The sequence below is a fragment of the Elephas maximus genome, chromosome 4, assembly GCF_024166365.1.
Source record: "Elephas maximus indicus isolate mEleMax1 chromosome 4, mEleMax1 primary haplotype, whole genome shotgun sequence".
Taxonomy (NCBI): Eukaryota; Metazoa; Chordata; class Mammalia; order Proboscidea; family Elephantidae; genus Elephas; species Elephas maximus.
In genome coordinates, this window is record NC_064822.1 from 98112123 (window position 1) to 98133010 (window position 20888).

Consider the following 20888-nt stretch of genomic DNA (forward strand, 5'->3'; position numbering starts at 1 on the left):
GAGTTGTATTTCTTCCTATTAATAATTAATAAATATCCTATGTAAAATTTGTCTCAAAATTAATTTGATAAATGGTGCTGGCATAACTGGATATCCATCTGCAAAAAAATGAAACAAGACCCACACCTCACTCCATGCACAAAAACTAACTCAAAATGGGTCAAAGACCTAAATGTAAAATCTAAAATAATAAAGATCATGGAAGAAAAAATAGGGACAACGTTAGGAGCCCTAATACATGGCATAAACAGTATAGAAAACATTATAAAGAATATAGAAGAAAAATAGATAACTGGGAACTCCTAAAAATCAAACACCTATGCTCATCCAAGGACTTCACCAAAAGAGTAAAAAGACTACCTACAGACTGGGAAAAAGCTTTTAGCTATGACATTTCTGATCAGTGCCTGATCTCTAAAATCAACGGATACTGCAAAAACTCAACTGCAAAAAGACAAATAACCCAATTAAAAAATGGGCAAAAGATATGAATAGACACTTCACTAAAGAAGACATTCAGGTAGCTAACAGATATATGAGGAAATCTTCACGATCATTAGCCATTATAGAAATGCAGATCAAAACTACAATGAGATTTCATCTCACTCCAACAAGGCTGGCATTAATCCAAAAAACACAAAATAATAAATGTTGGAGAGGCTGTGGAGAGATTGGAACACTTCTACACTGCTGGTGGGAATGTCAAATGGTACAACCACTTTGGAAATCGATTTGGCACTTCCTTAAAAAGCTAAAAATGGAGCTTCCATATGATCCAGCAATCCCACTCCTTGGAATATATCCTAGAGAAATAAGAGCCTTCACACAAACAGATATATGCACACCCATGTTTACTGCAACACTGTTTACAACAGCAAAAAGACGGAAGCAACCAAGGTGCCCATCAACGGATGAATGGATAAATTATGGTATATTCACACAACAGAATACTATGCATCGATAAAGAACAGTGAGGAACCTGTGAAACATTTCATAACATGGAGGAACCTGGAAGGCATTATGCTAAGTGAAATTAGTCAGTTGGAAAAGGACAAATATTGTATAAGACCATTATTATAAGAACTTGAGAAATAGTTTACACTGAGAAGAAAACATCCTTTTGTGTTTACGAGAGAGGGGAGGGAGGGAGGGTGGCAGAGGGGTATTCACTAATTAGATAGTAGATAAGAACTACTTCAGGTGAAGGGAAAGACAACACACAGTACAGGAGAGGTCAGCACAATTGGACTAAACCAAAAGGAAAGAAGTTTCCAGAATAAACTGAATGCTTCGAAGGCCAGTGTAGCAGGGGCAGGGGTCTGGGGACCATGGTTTCAGGGGACATCTAAGTCAACTGGCATAATAAAATCTATTAACATTCTGCATCCCACTTTGAAGAGTGGCGTCTGGGGTCTTAAACGCTAGCAAGCAGCCATCTAAGATGCATCAGTTGGTCTCAACCCACCTGGATCAAAGGAGAATGAAGAACACCAAGGACACAAGGTGATTACGAGCCCAAGAGACAGAAAGGGCCACAGGAACCAGTGACTACATCATTCTGAGACCAGAGGAACTAGATGGTGCCTGGCTACAACCGATGACTGCCCTGACAGGGAACACAACAGAGAACCCTGAGGGAGCAGAAGAGCAGTGGGATGCAGACCCCAAATTCTCATAAGACCGGACTTAATGGTCTGACTGAGACTGGAAGGACCCTGGTGGTCAAGGCCCCCAGACCTTCTGTTGCCCCAGGACAGGAACCATTCCCAAAGCCAACTCTTCAGACATAGATTGGACTGGACATTGGGTTGGAGAGGGATGCTGGTGAGAAGCGAGCTTCTTGAATCGGGTGGACACTTGAGACTATGTTGACATCTCCTGTATGGAGGGGAGTGAGAGGGTGGAGGGGATTAGAAGCTGGTGAAAAGGACATGAAAAGAGAGAGTGGAGGGAGAGAGCAGACTGTCTCATTAGGGGGAGAGTAATTGGGAGTGCGTAGCAAGGTGTATATGGGTTTTTGTGTGAGGGACTGACTTGATTTGTAAACTTTTACTTAAAGCACAATAAAAATTGTTTAAAAAAATTAAATTGATAGTCCTCTGTTTAGATAGCTATTTTATAGTCTACAATTTATAATTAAACATCACAAATTGGTTTTACAAATTTTTTTCTGCAAATCTAATTTGAGAGATTATATTGCTTTTGAATGCGTTCTAACTTCCAAAAGTAGAATTCTTTACTGAAATATCAAATTGATATTTAACCTCTCTGAAAAAGTTAGTAATGATAAAACCGAACTCTCAAGCAGAAGAAAATTCATCTAAAAAGATGGAGTAAAACTTTAGGTACCTTCATATGCTGGTTAGACGACATTTCTTCTTTTCAACCCCTGAGGAAACTTTCCCATCCCACACCCCACCACTATCACAAATTCATTCCTCTGTACTCACACAATTGTGTGTGCATGTAAAATCATACGTATGTGTGTATATATACAAACATATGTATATTCTTTTAGCTTTTTTTTTGTAGCTGTAATATAAACTCTTCTATGTCATCCATTAGTTATTTTTATTCTCCACACTTAATGGTACCTGACACACAGGTATATAACTGCTATATAAGTACCTGCTGAATAAATAAACTCAGTGGAAATTCCTGAAGATTATAATTCTCTTTTAAATCATTTAAAAATAAATTTATACACACCAGCCATCAGTTTTGCTGTTGCCTCACATTTGTTCATTTTATTCCTCCCAGACTCGCACGTCTACACACTGAATGGGAAGAAGTGATAATGCCTTTACTGTTGCTGCCTCTCAGTAGTATGGCTGAGAGTGAATGAGAGTAAAACACTGAAATAAAATGATATTCTTCAATACATGTATCCAGTGAGGTACTCATACCGAGAACAAAAAGATAACTCCTACAAATTGGTAAGGAAAAGCAGAAAATCCAATAGAAACATGGACAAAGGACTTCAATAGGTATTTCAGAAAAGAGGATATACCATAGGACTAAACATATGAAAAGGCACTCAACTTCATTAGTCATCAGAAAAATGTAAATTAAAACCACAAAGAAATACCACTACGCACCCACTAGAATGACCAAAATATAAAAGTTCGATAAATTAATTGTTGGCAGGGATGTGAAGCAATCAGAATTCTCATACAACCACTTTAGAAAACTGTCCTAGGGTGTTCACTGAAACTGAACATAAGCATACACTAAGATCCTGCAATTCAACTCCTGGTTACATACCCAACAAATATGCACACACATGTTCACCAAAAGACACATGTGAGGAAGTTTACAACAGCATTGTTTGTAATTCTCAAATCGGAAACAATCCCAAATGCTTGTCAACTATTGTTGATGTTAGTTGCCATCTAGTCAACTCTGACTCAGGCGAATCCGTGTATGCAGAGTAGACGGCTCACAGGGTTTTCAAGGCTGTGACCTTCTGGAAGGTCACCATGCCTGTCTTTCGAGGCATCTCTGGATGGGTTCGAACTGCCAGCCTTTCAGCTAGTAGTCGAGCACTTAACCATTTGCACTAGGACAGATAAATCGTGATATATTTATATAATTAATTCTAGATTGCAAAGAAGAACTACAATTACACACAATATATAGAATGAATCTCACAAACATCATTGTGGCTTTCACAAACATAAATATGTAAATTATGTAAAATGCATTTATGTACAGTTCAAAAGCATGCAAATTGATCTATGGTATTTGGTGTCAGAATAGTTAACATATGGGGGGAATAATAATTGTAAGGGAGCATGTGAGGCAATTCCAAGGTACTGATGTGCTTGGTCTAGATGCTGGCTACATAGGTGGGGCCTCTTTGGAAACTTCACTGAACAGTACCTTTATGATTTGGCATTTCTCTGAATAATTGTTATCTTTACTTAAAAGATTAGTTTAAAAAAAATCTAAATGCCAGCCTAAATTGATTTTTCCCATACTAGAATATAACTCGCTTAACTGGATCTTTTTTTCAGATTGTTTGATGTGTTTGGATTTTCAGGTCTTTGAGGAAGGGGATATGTATATATCTTTGGGTAAATAATAATGGTAAGCGAAATACATCCAGCCTTTACATACTAGGTCTTATGCCAGACACTTTTCCCGATCGTTCCATTTAATTCTAAGTAATAATAATAATTAATAATACTACTACTCTTTTAAGGTAGCTTTATATTTTACTCTAAGTAAACGAAGTCTTAAAGATGTTAAGTAACTAGCTGAAGGTCATTACTCTAAATAACAGCAGTCTCAACTCAAACCTAGGCAATCCAGCACCACAGCTTTTATTCTTCCCCTACAAGATCTAGGATAGATTTAATATTTAACATCTTACTAGGGTTAAGAATAATAATATCTTTTCAAATTCTTTTGGTAAATGTAGTTTTATATTTCTCTTGGTGAAGTCAAGATTATATTCCATTATACGAGACAATCTAACACGTATTCTTTTGGTAAATGCAGGTTTATATTTCTCTTGAAGTCAAATTTATATTCCCTTATGTGAGACAATCTAATGCAAAGTCATGTTATGGATGCTCAAATGGACTCCTGACACTAGTTTATAATCCTTAAAAAAAAAAAAAAAAAAATTTGTTGCCGTTGAGTCAATTCCAACTCATAGTGACCGTATAGGACAGAGTAGAACTGTCCCATAGAGTTTCCAAAGAGCAGCTGGTGGATTTGAACTGCTGACCTTTTGGTTAGCAGCCATATCTCTTAATCACTATGCTACCAGGGTTTCCTTTATAATTCCAGTGTTCTCAAATTGACTTCTTGCCCAAGTTTTACTCTCTTCAAGCCCAAACTTCCCTGATCTCAAAATTATCCACCATGACTTCTCTTAACTTTATTCTCTTGACACTAAAAAAAAAAAAATCTGTACTTTTCCTCCCATCTACAGATGCCATCCCACCTTTTGACCAAGAATAGTCTCACCAACCTCTCCTCCACCTACAAACACTTGAGTGTTGTGGGTAATGCCTGATGAATAACTGAATGAGTGGTCTCTAGTTCATCCCCCTAGACTTTTAGAAGAGCCTCCTATTCAACTTCCCATCTCTAGTCTCTCACAGTATCAATTTGCTTATATTTCATGATAACAATTATCTATTAATCTACCTGAAACAGAGCTCTAATTCCACTCCAAAAAAATCAGTGGTTTTCCTATACCTATAGAATTTTTAAAATCTCTTAAGCATAGTACTCATCAGTGCTCACTTATTCAGTGAAACCTGTGAGAGCAGGAACTTGATGGGTCTGCCATGTTTTCCCAGGTTTTGCAAGTTTTCCACCTTTGACAGGATGCGTTCTTACTACTTTTCTATCACTCATTAGTGGAATATATTTTAGCTTTCCTTCTCTGACAGATTTCTGCCTTACACAGGTTTTGGCTTTTGCAGGTTTTACCGTGCTACTTCTAAACTTACACCCCTACCTTGACTCTCACAAACCGTCTATACCAGTCAAACTGAACTGCTCTTTCTGGTCTCTGTGAATTTCAGGATAGTCTCCTACCTGGTACTTCCTTTCCCTCTCAAATCCTATCTATTCACCAAAGCTTAAGCCAGTGCTTTCTCATTCATACAGCCTGACCCATTTCTCCAATTGAATGCACATTTTCTCACTTTCTATGACATTATTCCTTTTCTGCATTGTGTTACAGCTATCTATATGCTTAACTTCCTCTGGACCATGAGTCCTTTGAGGAAAGTATGCCTTTCTTATTCATCTTTGGTTTTCTACAATACTTAGCTAAGTGCTTGATACATACGGGGTTCTCAATAATCTTGAAAGGATTAATCTGGGGACACATGCAGGCATGGAGGAATGAGTTTTTGGCAGCTTAGTGGCCATTGTTACTTTCAAAGCTTCCAAGTTTCCCCGGGTCACAAGTGCAAAATATCATAAGCCCAGACAGATTGAAAGTAGTTCAGAGCTGTCTTAAAGGATTACTTTCAAGCTCAGTTAACAACTGGTATCAAATTCATAAATATTAAATAAAGCACTTATTATGTGATCTACTAAGCCATCCACCAAAAACTTTGCATTGTTTCATTTAATTCTCACAAATGTATGATATAGGTACTTTTATTTTAATACATTGCTTTATACATGAAAAACCTGAGACAAAGAGTTTAAACATTTGCCCAACTATAATTAAAAATGAACATTATACTTTAGTAGGTACACCCAGTGAATCTCTTCTTCCAGTGGAAGTTCAAATAACTGAGAACTTAGAACCAGACTTTTGAATAGTTAGAAATTGGTGGAAGGCAAACCCTCTATCCTTCTCTTTCCTGATTTCTGAATCTAATCTTGTACAGTCATTCTTAATTTGATGCCAATAATTGAACCAGTCATTAATATTTATTAATAAACTTGAACTTCAGTACCTCCAGGTTAGTGGAGACAATATTTCATCCATTTGGTAGAATTGCTCTGCTATTTATGGCTCTATAATTTAAAACAAAACACTATTTTGCCTTTTTCAATTAGTCTTTCATATAGTCTCAATGCTGCATTCTATAGGTTGTCTTTTCTAAATTTATATTCAAAACTGAATATATTCATTTAGTAATATCATTGTTCTAACACCCAAGGGAAAATAAGAGTTTTAGTGTATCAAAAGTCATATTATAATACAATGTGAAAATAAATAAAGTACCTTCCTAGATATGCCCTACAAAGTTGAGGAATTAATTGGTGTGTGAGTTTAAGTATGATATTGGGGATGGAGGAGGACAACCAGGAAACAGAGGATGGAGTCTACAAAAGAAAATTATATAATTCCAGTCCAGATCCTGTAAATGACTTGAAAGGCTTTAGAGATACATTCCCACATTTGATTATCTAAGGCACAGTTTTTCAAAAGCACATCTCAAAAGTGACAAAATGATTCACTGGAGTGCCAAAAAATTTTTTAGGACATCTACTTATATAAGAAAGTCAGCTTTACCATATGGGACTATATGTCAATAACATATAACACATAAATTATGTGTCTTGACGGAAGAGCAATCATCACTTTGTCATTTACTTTCAGTGTGCCCACTGCAGTTTACACATGACCACTTAGGAAAACACATTATATATACACATATATATGTGTGTATATGTATGTATATGTAAATATGTATACGTTTATATATATGTATATGTATGTGTATATATGTATGTATATATGCTGCTGGTTTGTTCTTGTTTTAGTTATAAACATAGCAAGTTTGCTAATTACCTTCAGACTACCAAATGGACTGTCAGGCTACAAAGAATTATTAATTTTTCTATTACAATAATATGCTTTTTTCATATTTGCTGATTTTTTTCTAATAATGATAAATGTGTGTTACCTGATAGGCACACACACACACACAAAAACCCTCATAATTTACCCCTTTAAGGCAAAGGAGACATTTTTTTTTTTTTAGAGGAAGTAGCTGTTTTTGGAAATAGCTTCTAGGTCTGGGTAAAGGGGCGAACATTTTGAAATATTTGGAAATGTTTCTAGTGTTATGTGATTTTGTTGCCAGAAGCAATATGCCAACTATAAAAAACTCTTACAAGTGTATATTTTTAAAACTCTGAAACAAAATCTTCTAATCTATTTAAGTATCTTCCAAATCGTCTAAAGTTTCATTGTTTAAAACCTGTTTGCTAAAATATAACTCCTTCTAGTAGTTTCGAGAATTAAATGACATCATGGAAAATAGAAGTTTGGAAGACAAATTTCAATAAAAAATTTTTGAATAATTGTATTGAATTTAAAATTGATTACTGTATAAACCAGGCGCATTCAATGATAAACTTTGCTATTTTGAGGTATAATATATACTGAAATAAGGAAACCCTGGTGGCGTAGTGGGTCAGCAGTTCGAATCCACCAGGTGCTCCTTGGAAACTCTGTGGGGCAGTTCTACTCTGTCCTATAGGGTTGCTATGAGTCGGAATCGACTCGACAGTACTGGGTTTGGTTTTGGTTTCATACTGAAATAAACTACATTTAGAACGTTTTTGAATTGCTATAACATAGTTTTGAACCAAGGTTTTCAAGGCTAATGAAGCATATTCTGTCACTTTTTGTGTGTGATGAACAGGGACAGTTCAGTAAGACATAAAATGAAAATAAAAATCATACTTAATATTTAACATCTGTTATCTTTTTACCCATAAAAATTTATTGCTGGCAAGTCCATTCCAACTCATAGCAACCCTACAGGACAGAGTAGAACTGCCCCAGAGAGTTTCCAAGGAGCACCTGGTGGATTCGAACTGCCAACCTTTTGGTCAGCAGCTGTAGCTCTTAACCACTATGCCACCAGGGTTTCCATTATCCTTTTATATTAATGTTTTTATAGTCAATTAATCATATACAATAATATATTTATATATTAGCTTATATTTGCCATATAACATATAATAAGAGATATAGGATATATGCTCAAAACTTTTTACTAAGAAGGGTATAAACCAAAAAAAAAAAAAGAAAAAACCCACCACTGTCGATTCCAACTTACAGAGACCCTAAAGGACAGAGTAGAGCTGCCCCATATGGTTTCCAAGGAGTACCTGGTGGATTCGAACTGCCGGCTACTGAAAGTTGACACATAAAATCTCTAAAAAATTTTGGGGTATCTTAAGTGCACTAGTATTAATAATGTCTATCTTCCTTAAATGGTCTCATTATATAACACATAAATATTGTGCATCACTGAAAACAAATGCTTCTAAAGCAACAAAATCTATTTCCAGAGATTCTTAAACATTCTGAAGCATTATGCCTGAAAATACAAGGAAATTTTCATAGAAATATGGGCATTTTCACTTCCTTTAATATGGAAATACAATGTAAAATATGACATAACACTGAAGTTGAGATTTTTTTAGTTATTTTAAACTGCACATTCTAACTTCATTCAACGGCATGCACACACACACACAGAGCCTCCTTTTATGATCAAAACATTATTAGAGAATATACTTAAATTTTTGCTAGATCATACATATCAAACCTGCAAGGCCCATGTGTATCTCCAAGATTATTTTCAGAGCATCACATCTAGGGCAAACTATACATCCGTCCTCATTCTCCCTTTTGGTGAGGCATGAAAGACATGGGTGCAGAGAAGAGGAGGCTACAGTTATGCAAAGACTATTCTCCTATGGCGGAGACTTAGGACGACACCATTTATCTCTTTTCAGGTTACAATGGAATGTATCGGACTAGTTTAGGCTTTCTATAAGAATCTTCTGGCAGAATTATTTTGTTGTCCTGTACAATCCTCATTACTAATTCTTGCATTTTTCTAACCTATTAGGTCCCAAATAATATGAGTATTTAATATTATAAAACACATGGTTGTTACCAAAATGCAATAGGAATTCTACCCTGCATTCTAATCATGTTTATTTAGTACATTAATCACTTAACTACCAACTTCTTGTACACAGGGGTTGGTTGTGCATGGTTTACCTCTAGTGACTAGCAGAGTAGCTGACACATAACAGAGGTTCATGATTTTGGGGAGAATCAATGAATGACCCTTAGCAGGATATGGTAACAAACATAATAAGTGGAAATACTCTATAATAAGTCAAAATACTCTTTTGAAATACTTATTAATAATTAAATATGTCTATAAGTTTAGAATAAAATAGATTTCCATCCTATCAATATGCTTATATGTGTTTTTTTTTTCAAATTTATTTAAATAACTAATTATTATAAATGTTTTTATGGAACACTTTACCTTACAAAGTCTAAATATGGAATTGACAGTGTCCTGAAACCATTTCCCCACAATTACCTTGTTCTAGCTTCTGCTGGCCTTAGGAGTAAAATAAAAAGTTTCCCCTTGAATGAATTTCACCCTGAATGGGAGCTATAGTAGGACCATTCCAACCCCTCTATTCAGATTCTCAGTGTTCTTTGCCTATGCAAAGCTGTTGGCAACAAACTTCAGATTGACTGGGTGTGTGCTGCTGCTGCTGCTGCCATAGGCTGATTTCTGAAAGGGCTGCTGTTTGTTGCATTCCATTCTATCATATTAGAGATTTAGAACAATATGTATTTTTCCTCACAATGCTATAGGAGAGCATTTTATTTTTTAAAAGAAACTCAGGAAAAGAGCTAGAATCAAGAGGGTGTAACTGGCAAGCTTTCATTAAAAAAAAAAAAAAACTTTGTGAGGAAAAAAAATCTTAAAGCTAAAAAGAAAAAAATACAGTCTTTTTTCTTAAGCTGAATCTTCATTACTTCCGTAACAAAACCCATAACGCACTGGTATAAAATTCATTTTCTTACCAAATATGATTTTATTCTATGTAGGAAATAAAAAACATTCTAAAAGGATGAATCACTTTTTAAATGAGACTTGATAGGAAATTACATATAGATTAATATAGATTTATTTGCTCTAAGAGTTCTATTGTGTTAATGTAATCTCCTTTAATACATACAAGAAAATAGAAAAATAAAACTTTCACTTACCTTTTAAAGACTACCTTCATCATAAGCACATCTATTTTTAATTTAAGAAATTTGTTTACATCATAAATTTTTATTTATTGTTCATTATATATAAAAATGTAAAAGTTTCTAGTATTTAAAATTGAGAGCTAAGCAATAAATTTTATTCTTTAAATCCCACTGTTAGTTTCTTTCTAACAGACAGAAATATAACCTGAAAAATAGCAGTAACTTATACATACAGTAAGTAAAAGTATGAAAACATACACTATTCAATAATCAAATGTTTAATAAGAGAATGTAACAATTTGTTATATAAGAAAAATACCAGCAAAAGACAGGAGGCATTCGTTACAATACAGTATCTGTTCAGTGACTTAAAACATCTTAGGTACTGATCCAAGGAGTAAAAATAAAACATACATATGAATTTAAGCAAAGCACAAAACCACAACACATGTCAAATAAGCAAGAGTTAAAATACAATTATTTCACATTGACTAAGCACAAAAATATAGTCATTAAATTAACACAGATTAATATTTATTTATTCCTTTCTTTAATCATGCTTATTAGTTATTACAGGACAAGATTTCCCAAAAACACTTAGCAAATTTAAATGCACGCTTACAACTTTCTTCCTAATATTATAAAATGATTTAGCACTGCATATTTTAATTTTGCTTTAAAATGAAAAACATAGTTTCTGAGATTTCATGTCATTTATATATATGTATACATGTTTTTAACTTCCTTACTTAGTGACAGGATCTGTTGACATTAAGGTTGTCCATGAAAGAGTACTAACCTGATATATTAATAAGAGGTATTCTGAAGTTTGGCTAACAGGAAGCAACACTGAAAGAGGTAAAAAGTTGTATCTGGTTTTGCCAACAAAACTTAGATCCCTTAAAGCCTTTTAATATAAAAGGGTAATTTAAGGAATAAATATTCTTCATATAATAAAAGAAATCAAGACATCTAATAATACATATGTACTTTACACATGTAAAAAGTAAATAAATAGGTTTGTAAAAATTCTGATATAAAATCTTATTGTGATTTTAAAAATTACAGTTCTTCCACTAGTGCAAAGATTAAACTCTTCACTCAACTTCTTTTGGAATAGACATGTATTAAACAATAAAGAATTCTGTACTTTTGTCTTACTATTTTATAATTTGTGGTTATTAATGTTTTCTTGATCATTTGTTTCTGCAAGACTTAAGAAGTTTTGCACAGGACTCTAATGAACATTCGTGTTTTTTCACTTAAAACATCATTTACATAAAAAAAAATCATGACACAAATATATTGGAATGTGGTATTAGATACATTCCAACTAAATATACAAGCACCATGAGAATTCCATAGTGAATACGTAGAGAAGGCTGGTAACCTTAAGATGTTTTAAAATACAAAACAAAGGATCAAAAACATCTAATACCAATCCAAAAGGAATATTTGCGATCTTAATGTTCCATAAAAAAAACCCATTAAAAAAACTTGATGTAAATTTTTATGTTGAATTTTAAAAGCATTATAATGTTTATTAAATAGACCACGGATTGCAAACTTTTCCTGCAAAGGGCCAGGTAGTAAATATTTCAGGCTTTACAAGTTACACAGTCTCTATTGCAACTATTCGACTCTGCCACTGTAGTGCAAAAGCAGCCATAGACAGCATGTAAACAAATGAGCCTGGTTGTGTTCCAATAAAACTGATCTACAAAAGTAGACAGCGGGCCAGATTTGGTTCACAAGCCATAGTTTGCTGATGCCTGGAACAGAACATCTAACTCAAAAAAATTTCATTCTAGGTACTTCGATTCTTAGCACAAAGCAGGAGACATGGTAAATATTTAATTCTTAGTGAATTAATCATGTCATGAATGAGTAGGGGGAAACACAACCTTCGTGCTCAGACACAAATGCAAGTACAATTCAGTCTCTAGATATTAGAACTCTACTTTTCTAACTGGGGCAAAATTCCAAGAAGGCAATCCATAACCTCACTAAGAATCAGGCTTGCAAACTAAAGCCAACGAAATGACCGAACATGTAAGGAGCAAGTGAATTTCCAATCCGTGACAGCTAACAAAAAATAATGTGCTTTTATGGTGGAGTCCTACAGCATTTCAAATCTCCTCAACTAGACTGTAAACTCCATGGGAGTAAGAAATATGTCTTAATTATTTCTGTAGCACTGTGCCTAGGGTATAGAAGATGCTCAAGAAACATTCGTTAAGCAAAATATATGACTGCTTTTTATGGCAAAATGTTTTTGTTATTTCCCAGAAAGTGATGGTCCTCTCAAGCGGCAATTTTACTCTAAGATTTTCTTTAAAATAAAAATGTTTCGTTTCTTTATATCATCAGTCACAGATGAATTTCAGCCTGAACCTGAACTTGACCTACTTTTGCCCAAATCAAATCTTTACCACAATATGTAAACCCAAGTCTCATGGGTAAAGGTATGATTTGGGCAAAAATAATATAAGTGCAGACAACAAGGGCTGGTTATAAAACTGAAGGTATAATTATTTTCCAAATAATGAACTGTTTATAAATTTAGTTATACATAAATTTTAGACTCAAACCAATTTTTCATCTGTAAGAAGTGAACTTGGTTCTTTATGATTCAGAAGTTTAAAGGTGACCATATTGCAAATTTCATTCGATTTATGTATTAATTATTCCTCAAAACCTGGATGTTTAGAGAATGCTGGAGATAATAAACCATTAATGAACAACATTTATGAATATTGTCTATGGCTCCAAATAACAAAACAAAAATCAAAATATGCCCGAAAAACAGTAACTCCACACAGTTGAAAAAATGAATATAATATAAATTATTATAAAAGGCATACTCTTCAATGATGTATCTGACAAACTGTAAACAATTAATTTACTTTATGTAAGTAAATTTCTCTATCTTTTCTTTAATATAATCTTTTCACATTCCAGACAAAACACTGAGTTTAACAATGATAAAAACAAAGGTTTAAACAACATTATTTGGTTTTGGATCAGCTGTTAAAACACTGACAGACAAAAGCCACATGAAGTTATAGGATCAAACAAGACACAGCCTTAATTTGCCATTGTTATACACACACTATTAACATTATATACAAATGTAAATAATAAAACATTTCTGATTGATTAGAGGGTAAGTCAAAGATGCAATGGAGAAAAACGGTTCCATTAGAATAGTAGTGCTATGGTTCAAAATTCACATATAAAAATATAAATACATATAAAATTATATATATATGTGTGTGTATGTGTGTGTATATATATATATATATATATATATATATATAAAACAGTACTTGAAGTTAGAAGGATTCTGCTTCTAAACTATCAAATTTAACAGCACAAGCCAAGATGGCCAATGGTTTTCTTAAAAATAAATCAGAGGAAGTATAGCATATGCGTTTCACAATTTATAAAGAGGATTTAAAGTAAAAGGGACAGAGTAAAACAACAAAAAGAGTAAGAATACTATCGTACCGATTTCCATGGTCCCCGATGCCATGAAACATCATCAGGGCAAGCATGCACATGACATTGTGTCACACTAGGTGGCTTGTTTAAGATTTCACAGTTTTGCTCTTCTGACATTTGGCCATTGGGAAATTGACATATTACGAATCTTGATTTTATTCCTCCTCCACAAGTTTGTGTACACTAAAAACGAGAATGAGAAAATTCAACATTACGTGGCTTTAAAGAAAAAATTCTGTTGCTTAAACTAAAGTTTAAATTGTATCATTTTTGTCCAATTCTTAATATTCCTCTCTAGGTAACAAGTGGAGCCCTAGCTGCATACTGGTAAAAAGCTCGGCTGCTAATGAAAAGCTTGGCAGTTCGAATCCACCAGCTGCTCCTTGGAAACCCTATGGGGCAGTTCTACTCTGTCCCCTAGGGTCACTGAGTTGGAATCGACTCCCAGCAATGTGTTTTTTTTTTGTTGTTGTTGTTGCTTGTTTTTTGTTAGGTAACAAATAAACCAAGAATGTTCAACATCACCCGTGATTAGGGAACTGCAAATTAAAACAATGAGATGCCATTTTATACCTATTAAAATGGCTAAAATCCAAACACTGACAACACCAAATGTTGGTGAGGATGTGGAGCAACAGGAACTCTCATTCATTGCTGGTAGAAATGAAAAATGATACAGCCACTTTGGAAGACACCCTGGCAGTTTCTCACAAAGCTAACCTTACCATACGATCCAGCAATCATGCTCCTAGGTATTTACGAAAAGGAAATGAAAAATGTATGCACACATAAAAACCTGCACAAGAACGTTTATAGCATCTTTATTCACAATTGCCCCCAAACTGGAGGTAACCAAAATGTCCTCCAATAGGTGAACAAACTGTGGTACATCCATACAACGAAGTATTTTGCTAAGTGAAAGAACAACAACAACAAAAAACCATTGCCATTGAGACGATTCCAACTCATAGTGACCCTATAGGACAGGGTAGAACTGCCCCATGTAGTTTCCGAGGAATGCCTGGTAGATTCAAACTGCAGACCCTTTGGTTAGCAGCCGTAGCATTTAACCGCGACACCACCAGAGTTTCCCAAGTGAAAGAAGCCAGTGTGATAAAGCTGCACACTATATGGTTCCAACAATATGAATGAGTGACTTATAAGGTGAAGAATATCCATTAAAGCCACGTGGTTTTAATCACTGAATTAAAAAAAAGAAAAATTCATTCTTTAGAGTATAGTGAAATAAGATTATTTAATGGCATGAAGGAAACCCTGGTGGTGTAGTGGTTAAGTGGTACGGCTGCTAACCAAGAGGTTGGCAGTTCGAATCTACCAGGCGCTCCTTGGAAAATCTACCGGGCAGTTCTACTCTGTCCAATAGGGTCGCTATGAGTCAGAAGTGACTTGACGGCAATGGGTTTTAATTGCATGAAGTGTTTAACTTTTATACTTCAGAGAAGTCATAATCTTTACAAGTTTAGAAAATCTTATGACTTACCTCTCCCCAGCTGCCGTAGTTCCACCGTGGGCAAGGTCCTGAATCACAGAGCTTTGACTCTGGGGGCTTGGAGGCTGCAGCACAGTAATTGGCACTTTGTCCATTTTCATCCTGGCAGACCACAACTCTATGCTGAAGACCTCCAGCACAACTACTGGAGCACTGACAAGGACGAAGCACAGACATACACATAAACTGCAGCTTCCAGATCATGAAATAACATGGAGGAAAAATTCAGTACTTTAACTGAATCAAAAATCAAACTCTGTGTTAAAATCTTCCCAACTGAAATCACAGGTTGAATCAAAAAAGTCTGTCAAAACACCTGAGTGTTACTGACAGCTTCATTAGAATTTGTTGACAAAATAATTTTTCACCCTCGTCCTAAGTGTTTAGGGAAAAGGAATTCAAGTTTTAAGGTCTCACAAGGAAGGAATAGAAAACAAAAGATAGCATTCAGTTACTTAACTTTTACATTGGTGCTTTTATTTTGTGCCATCAATCTGATGCTAAATATGGACTACAATTGTGTCTTTTACAGTTCATCATAATTTTACACCCACTCACTGCATTACTGTATTACTAATTTTTTGTTTTGATTTTTTGTTCATAAACATTTGCAGTTTTCTCTCTTAAAAGGTTGTCCTTTGTATTATAATGGACTCTAATCAGATCATTTTTAAGTACATCACTTTGCAGGCACAGTGTCACATTATTGTATAACTCAACAAGAATGATAGGAATTTGTAATCTGCATCAAGTATCGCTTAATACTTTTAGAATTTAAACTAATGATCTTCTGATAAATTTAGCATTAAAAGAGTCTGACGTCATTAAGTACAGATCTGTTATATGGCTATAATATAACCAAATTACAGAATTAATATAACTCAATAAAATGGCTTACTGATCCCCACGGTCCTGTTCTCCACTGGTTTCCTCCAATTGATGGATGGACCCCCTGATTTTGATTATCTTCTGGTTTGTGAGTTAATGGAAAATCCCTGCCTGGAGAATGGCTTGGCTGCTCAGAGGAACTAGGGAAGTGGCTGTACATGGGCGGGCAGGCTGCCAGGTTACATTCTTGTTCTGTCAAAGGACGAACTTCGGGGTCACAGTAATCCTCATTAATCGCCTGATGGTAGTTGATGCATAAAACTTGTCGAGTTGTTTTTCCATTGCCACAGGATGCTGAACACTGAGCAAAAGTTTATCCAATATTTATAATGTGATATACTACATGATTATTTTTTAAATATTGTATTTAAAAATTTCATTCCCTTTTCTTATAAGAATACTTACAGGTGACCAATTCCCTGCTTGCCATTCTCCACAAGGGCTAAAACAGACAGATACGTCAGGAGGTCGGGGTGAATGGGTACAATACGATTCATCTGCTATTCCATCATGAACATCCCGACAGCTTACATAGCGAGCTTGACTGCCTCTTCCACAAGACACGGAGCACTTACAGAGAAAATCATTATGCCAAGACATTATAGAGTATTTCTTCCACTTCCCTATTCCACAGCTATTTCTCAAATTTCTAGAATATCAGGTTTCTTGAGAATCTTAAATTATAAATAATATCACCTGGCATGACATCTGACTCAAAGACAGGGGCAGTGAATACTCCAATCAATTTAGATCACACATTTCCCAAATTAGATATTTGGGATAATAAGGACAACACACTCAAGTTCTTAAAATGATAATTAGTTATTTGCTAAAATTAAAGATACTGAAAAACATTTTATAAAATATCTCAAGATATGGTTAAAAAATACCATTGAAAGATCTAACAGATATAGTAAATATGATCCCATAATTAAAATATTTAGAGACTACATGAAGCTTGAAATATATGTTCCACATAAGATTAAAGCAAAATATATACACCAATACATTAAAGCTGTCAGTTTAGAAAAACAAACTGAAAATGCCAGTAGCTGTTACGGATTGAATAGTGTCTCCCTCCAAAAATATGCTGAAGACCTAACCCCTATACTTGTGAATGTGACCCTGTTTGGAAATAGGGTCTTTGAAGATGTTAGCAGTTAGGTTAACATGAGGTCATACTGGAGGAGGGTTAGCCTAATCCTACATGACTGGTGTCCTTATAAAAGAGGAGAAGATACACAGAGCCAGAGAGACGGGGGAGGATACCACATGACACTGCGGTTGCAAGCCAAGGAACATCTGGAGCTACCAGAAGCTAGGAGGGAGGCATGCAGCAGTTACTCTCTCAGAGCCTCCAGAAGGAATCAATAAGTCCAAAACTGTGAAACAGTACAATTCTGTTCTTACAAGCCACTTAGCTTGTGGTGTTTTGTTACCATACCCCTAGGAAACTAATATAGAAGTTTAAACAAAAGTCAATAAAAGTTTAATACTGGGTCTGCTTTTCACAGCAACTTGTGACATAGGTATTACTATTATCCCCATTTTGCAGATTAGAAAATAGACCCAGAAAACTTAAAATTCCAGAGTCACAGAGCTCTTGAAAGGCAGAGCAGGATTTAGCAATTAATTAACCTGATTCTAAACCCCATCTTCCTTCCAAACCATCAAATTACCTGAAGATAAATGCATACATTAATTTTGAAAACCTGTAGCAACCATTTTGCTGATCTCTAAAAAAACTTCATAATAGAAACACTGCATCTTTTAAAGGAATTTACTTACTGGGGTCCAAGAACCGTGTCGCCATTGTGCTATCTTTTCCACAGTAAGAGCAGGTGATGAAGTGGCTCCAATTTTAGGGATAATTGGGCATGACGTAACTATACAGTCCTGTTCAAAAGAGAACAGATCATGTAAAACATCAATTAATTAATCACTGTTTTATATTAAATCCTATATTTCATTGCTTCTCCCATATGCCTAACTCAAGAATAGTGGCATACTGAATTATGTAAAGGTTTTTACTTTCCATAAGCACAAAGTGCTGTCCAGTGCTAGTAGTGGACACCAGAAATCTGAATCCTAAAGCATAGATCATTCTGTATGATAGCTGAAAATGAGCAAGTCCTTCAAAATATCACTAAAAGCAGAAACATTTTAAATAAACACAGAACAGTACCGTAAAAAGTGTAACATACTTTAGAAGTTCATGATATTCGCAATAACAGATGTTAACTTTCTACAGTTCAAAAGATGGAAACATACAGGTTAAATGAGTGACCCAATAGTAGTAAACAGTAAAAAATGTCATTAATAAAGCTAGAAACCTGACAAAATCAAAAATGATAAACTCTCTCTCTCTTTCTCTCTCACACACACACACAAACACATTTTTAAAGTCTACAAGTTTAAGTGGAAAAAATGCATATGGAAATCATTTTACCGCATCTTTAATTTTCCTGTATCATAACTCTCCCTCGTGTTTATAATCCATGAGGAGGCTGCCTTACCTGCCTGTCACTTGGGCGACTAGCTTCACTGCACTCACTGTCATCTAACACCACACTGAAGAGCTCACTGACACATTTAACAGCACGCATCTGATACCCACGTCCACATATGGCTGTGCACTGCAAGATTATAAATAGGTACCAAAAACCATTATCTTTTCAAAAATTACATAAAGTTCATTTATCTAATGAATACCTAGCTAATAATATACATTCGATAAATCTTTTTACAAGTCCTTTATACTAGAGTCAAAACCTCTAATCAGCAAATTCTATCAATACACATATTTATTCAGATTTATTACTAAGATATTAATAAAATATTAAAGGTAACAAAATATATGATATTGTTTATCTTAAGGGGTGCTGGTGGCACACTGGTTGAGCACTCAACTACTAAACAAAAGGTCGGCAGTTCAAGCCCACCAGCTGCTCTGTGGGAGAAAAGATGCGGCAGTCTGCTACAGTAAAGACTACAGCTTTGGAAACCCTATGGGGCAGGTCTACCCTGCCATTGGGTTGCCATGAGTCAGAATCCACTTGATGGCAATGGGTTTCGTTTAGCTTTGATTGTATCTTTAAAAAAGTTATCATGTGAATATATCCCTAAAGGCACTGACACATGGGAAGCAGAGTCTATAGGATTCAGAGAAACTAAATACTTCTTGAAACTATACCTGGTTTATCATGTATTTCATTCAATATGCTAAATAAATTTCAAAAAGATAAAGAAGAGTGGGAGGCGGAACCAAGGTGGCGGAATAGACAGAATCTTCTGGCGAGCCCTCTTTACAACAAAGGCCCAAAAAAACAACTGAAACGAGTATATTTATGACAAGCTAGGAGCCCTGAGCATCGAAGGCAAGCTTCAAAAACGAACAGAGGGGCACAGGGAGGAAGAGACGGTTCAGAAGCAGAGAGAGTTACCAGACCTGAATCACGGGGAGCCCTCAGGCACCATTCCACGAGTGGTGTTGGCAGGCTGGTACTAGCATTCGGCCGCAGTTTCCTCAGGGAGAAGCAGCCAGCCACACGGCCTACTCATACCTCCAGAGCCAGAGACGAATGGTGCTCTCGGCAAAAGCTAAGTACCTGCATATATTTTACTGCGCCCACCCCCCACCCCGAAGCCAGCTTCAGTGGCTGAATTCCCTGGGCCTGAGATAGGCACTGTTGAGTGCCTAGAGCCATCCTCCTGGCCTTGGAGAAGGAAAAAATTTGCATTTGGGGGAAAAGATAATTTGCCAGCTCCACTAAGTGGAGGAGCTCAGGACAGAAGCAGCTCCTGTCCAGGCATAAACGCTCTGTGGTCTTTGAGCACCTTTCCCCTCTGCATGGACCTGTGTGGGCCTATTTCATGAGAATAGACCCTTGTTGGCAGACGCCAACCATTTCAGCTGTGCGGTGGAGAGGTGGGTGTTTGATGTTTGACCTTGCATTACCTATTAAACAGGGTCCTCACCTACCCACATCAGGGGCCTAAGGACTGGTAGCTCCACTCAGGTCACCCAGCCACCTATGACAGGGGTCCAAGGATAACTAGTACCTCCCAGTCCTTACAACCAAAAACATCGGGTGCACATGGTCTCTCTGCAGAACCCACCCACCTGCAGGCTCTAGGGAACAGAGATGCACTTTCCTCAGAAACACTCGGGGGTCGGTTCTCAACACCCTACCTTATTCAGAGCGTGACCCCCTGCGGCAACCAGATACCGGTACCTACACCAATCACCCCTACCCCTCTAGGACTCTAGGACAGAGCCTGTACCACATACTTGATGATCAGCTACCTGGACATCTGAGCTGAATTCATACAAGAAAACTGAATGGACTCCTAGACTGATATGCCTGATAACAGCTCTAGCCATCTGGGGACAGGATGTCAGAGATCCAAAGGTGAAAATAATCAAGCTAGCTCACTCAAGCAACCCATCTGGGCATATCAAAACAAAAC

At 35.8% G+C, this 20888-nt stretch overlaps 1 protein-coding gene across 1 annotated transcript in view; it reads right to left on the bottom strand.

Moving 5' to 3' along the window:
- The window catches only part of ADAMTS20 (ADAM metallopeptidase with thrombospondin type 1 motif 20), a 212744-nt gene that overhangs the window by 73281 nt on the left and 118575 nt on the right, over positions 1 to 20888 (bottom strand). The window contains exons 23-28 of the mRNA XM_049882873.1: positions 18935 to 19054; positions 18207 to 18314; positions 16824 to 16988; positions 16429 to 16719; positions 15522 to 15683; positions 14027 to 14203 (exon numbers count right to left, since the gene is read on the bottom strand). Coding sequence (XP_049738830.1) covers positions 14027 to 14203; positions 15522 to 15683; positions 16429 to 16719; positions 16824 to 16988; positions 18207 to 18314; positions 18935 to 19054 — 1023 coding nt within the window. The remainder of the gene's footprint in view (positions 1 to 14026; positions 14204 to 15521; positions 15684 to 16428; positions 16720 to 16823; positions 16989 to 18206; positions 18315 to 18934; positions 19055 to 20888) is intronic.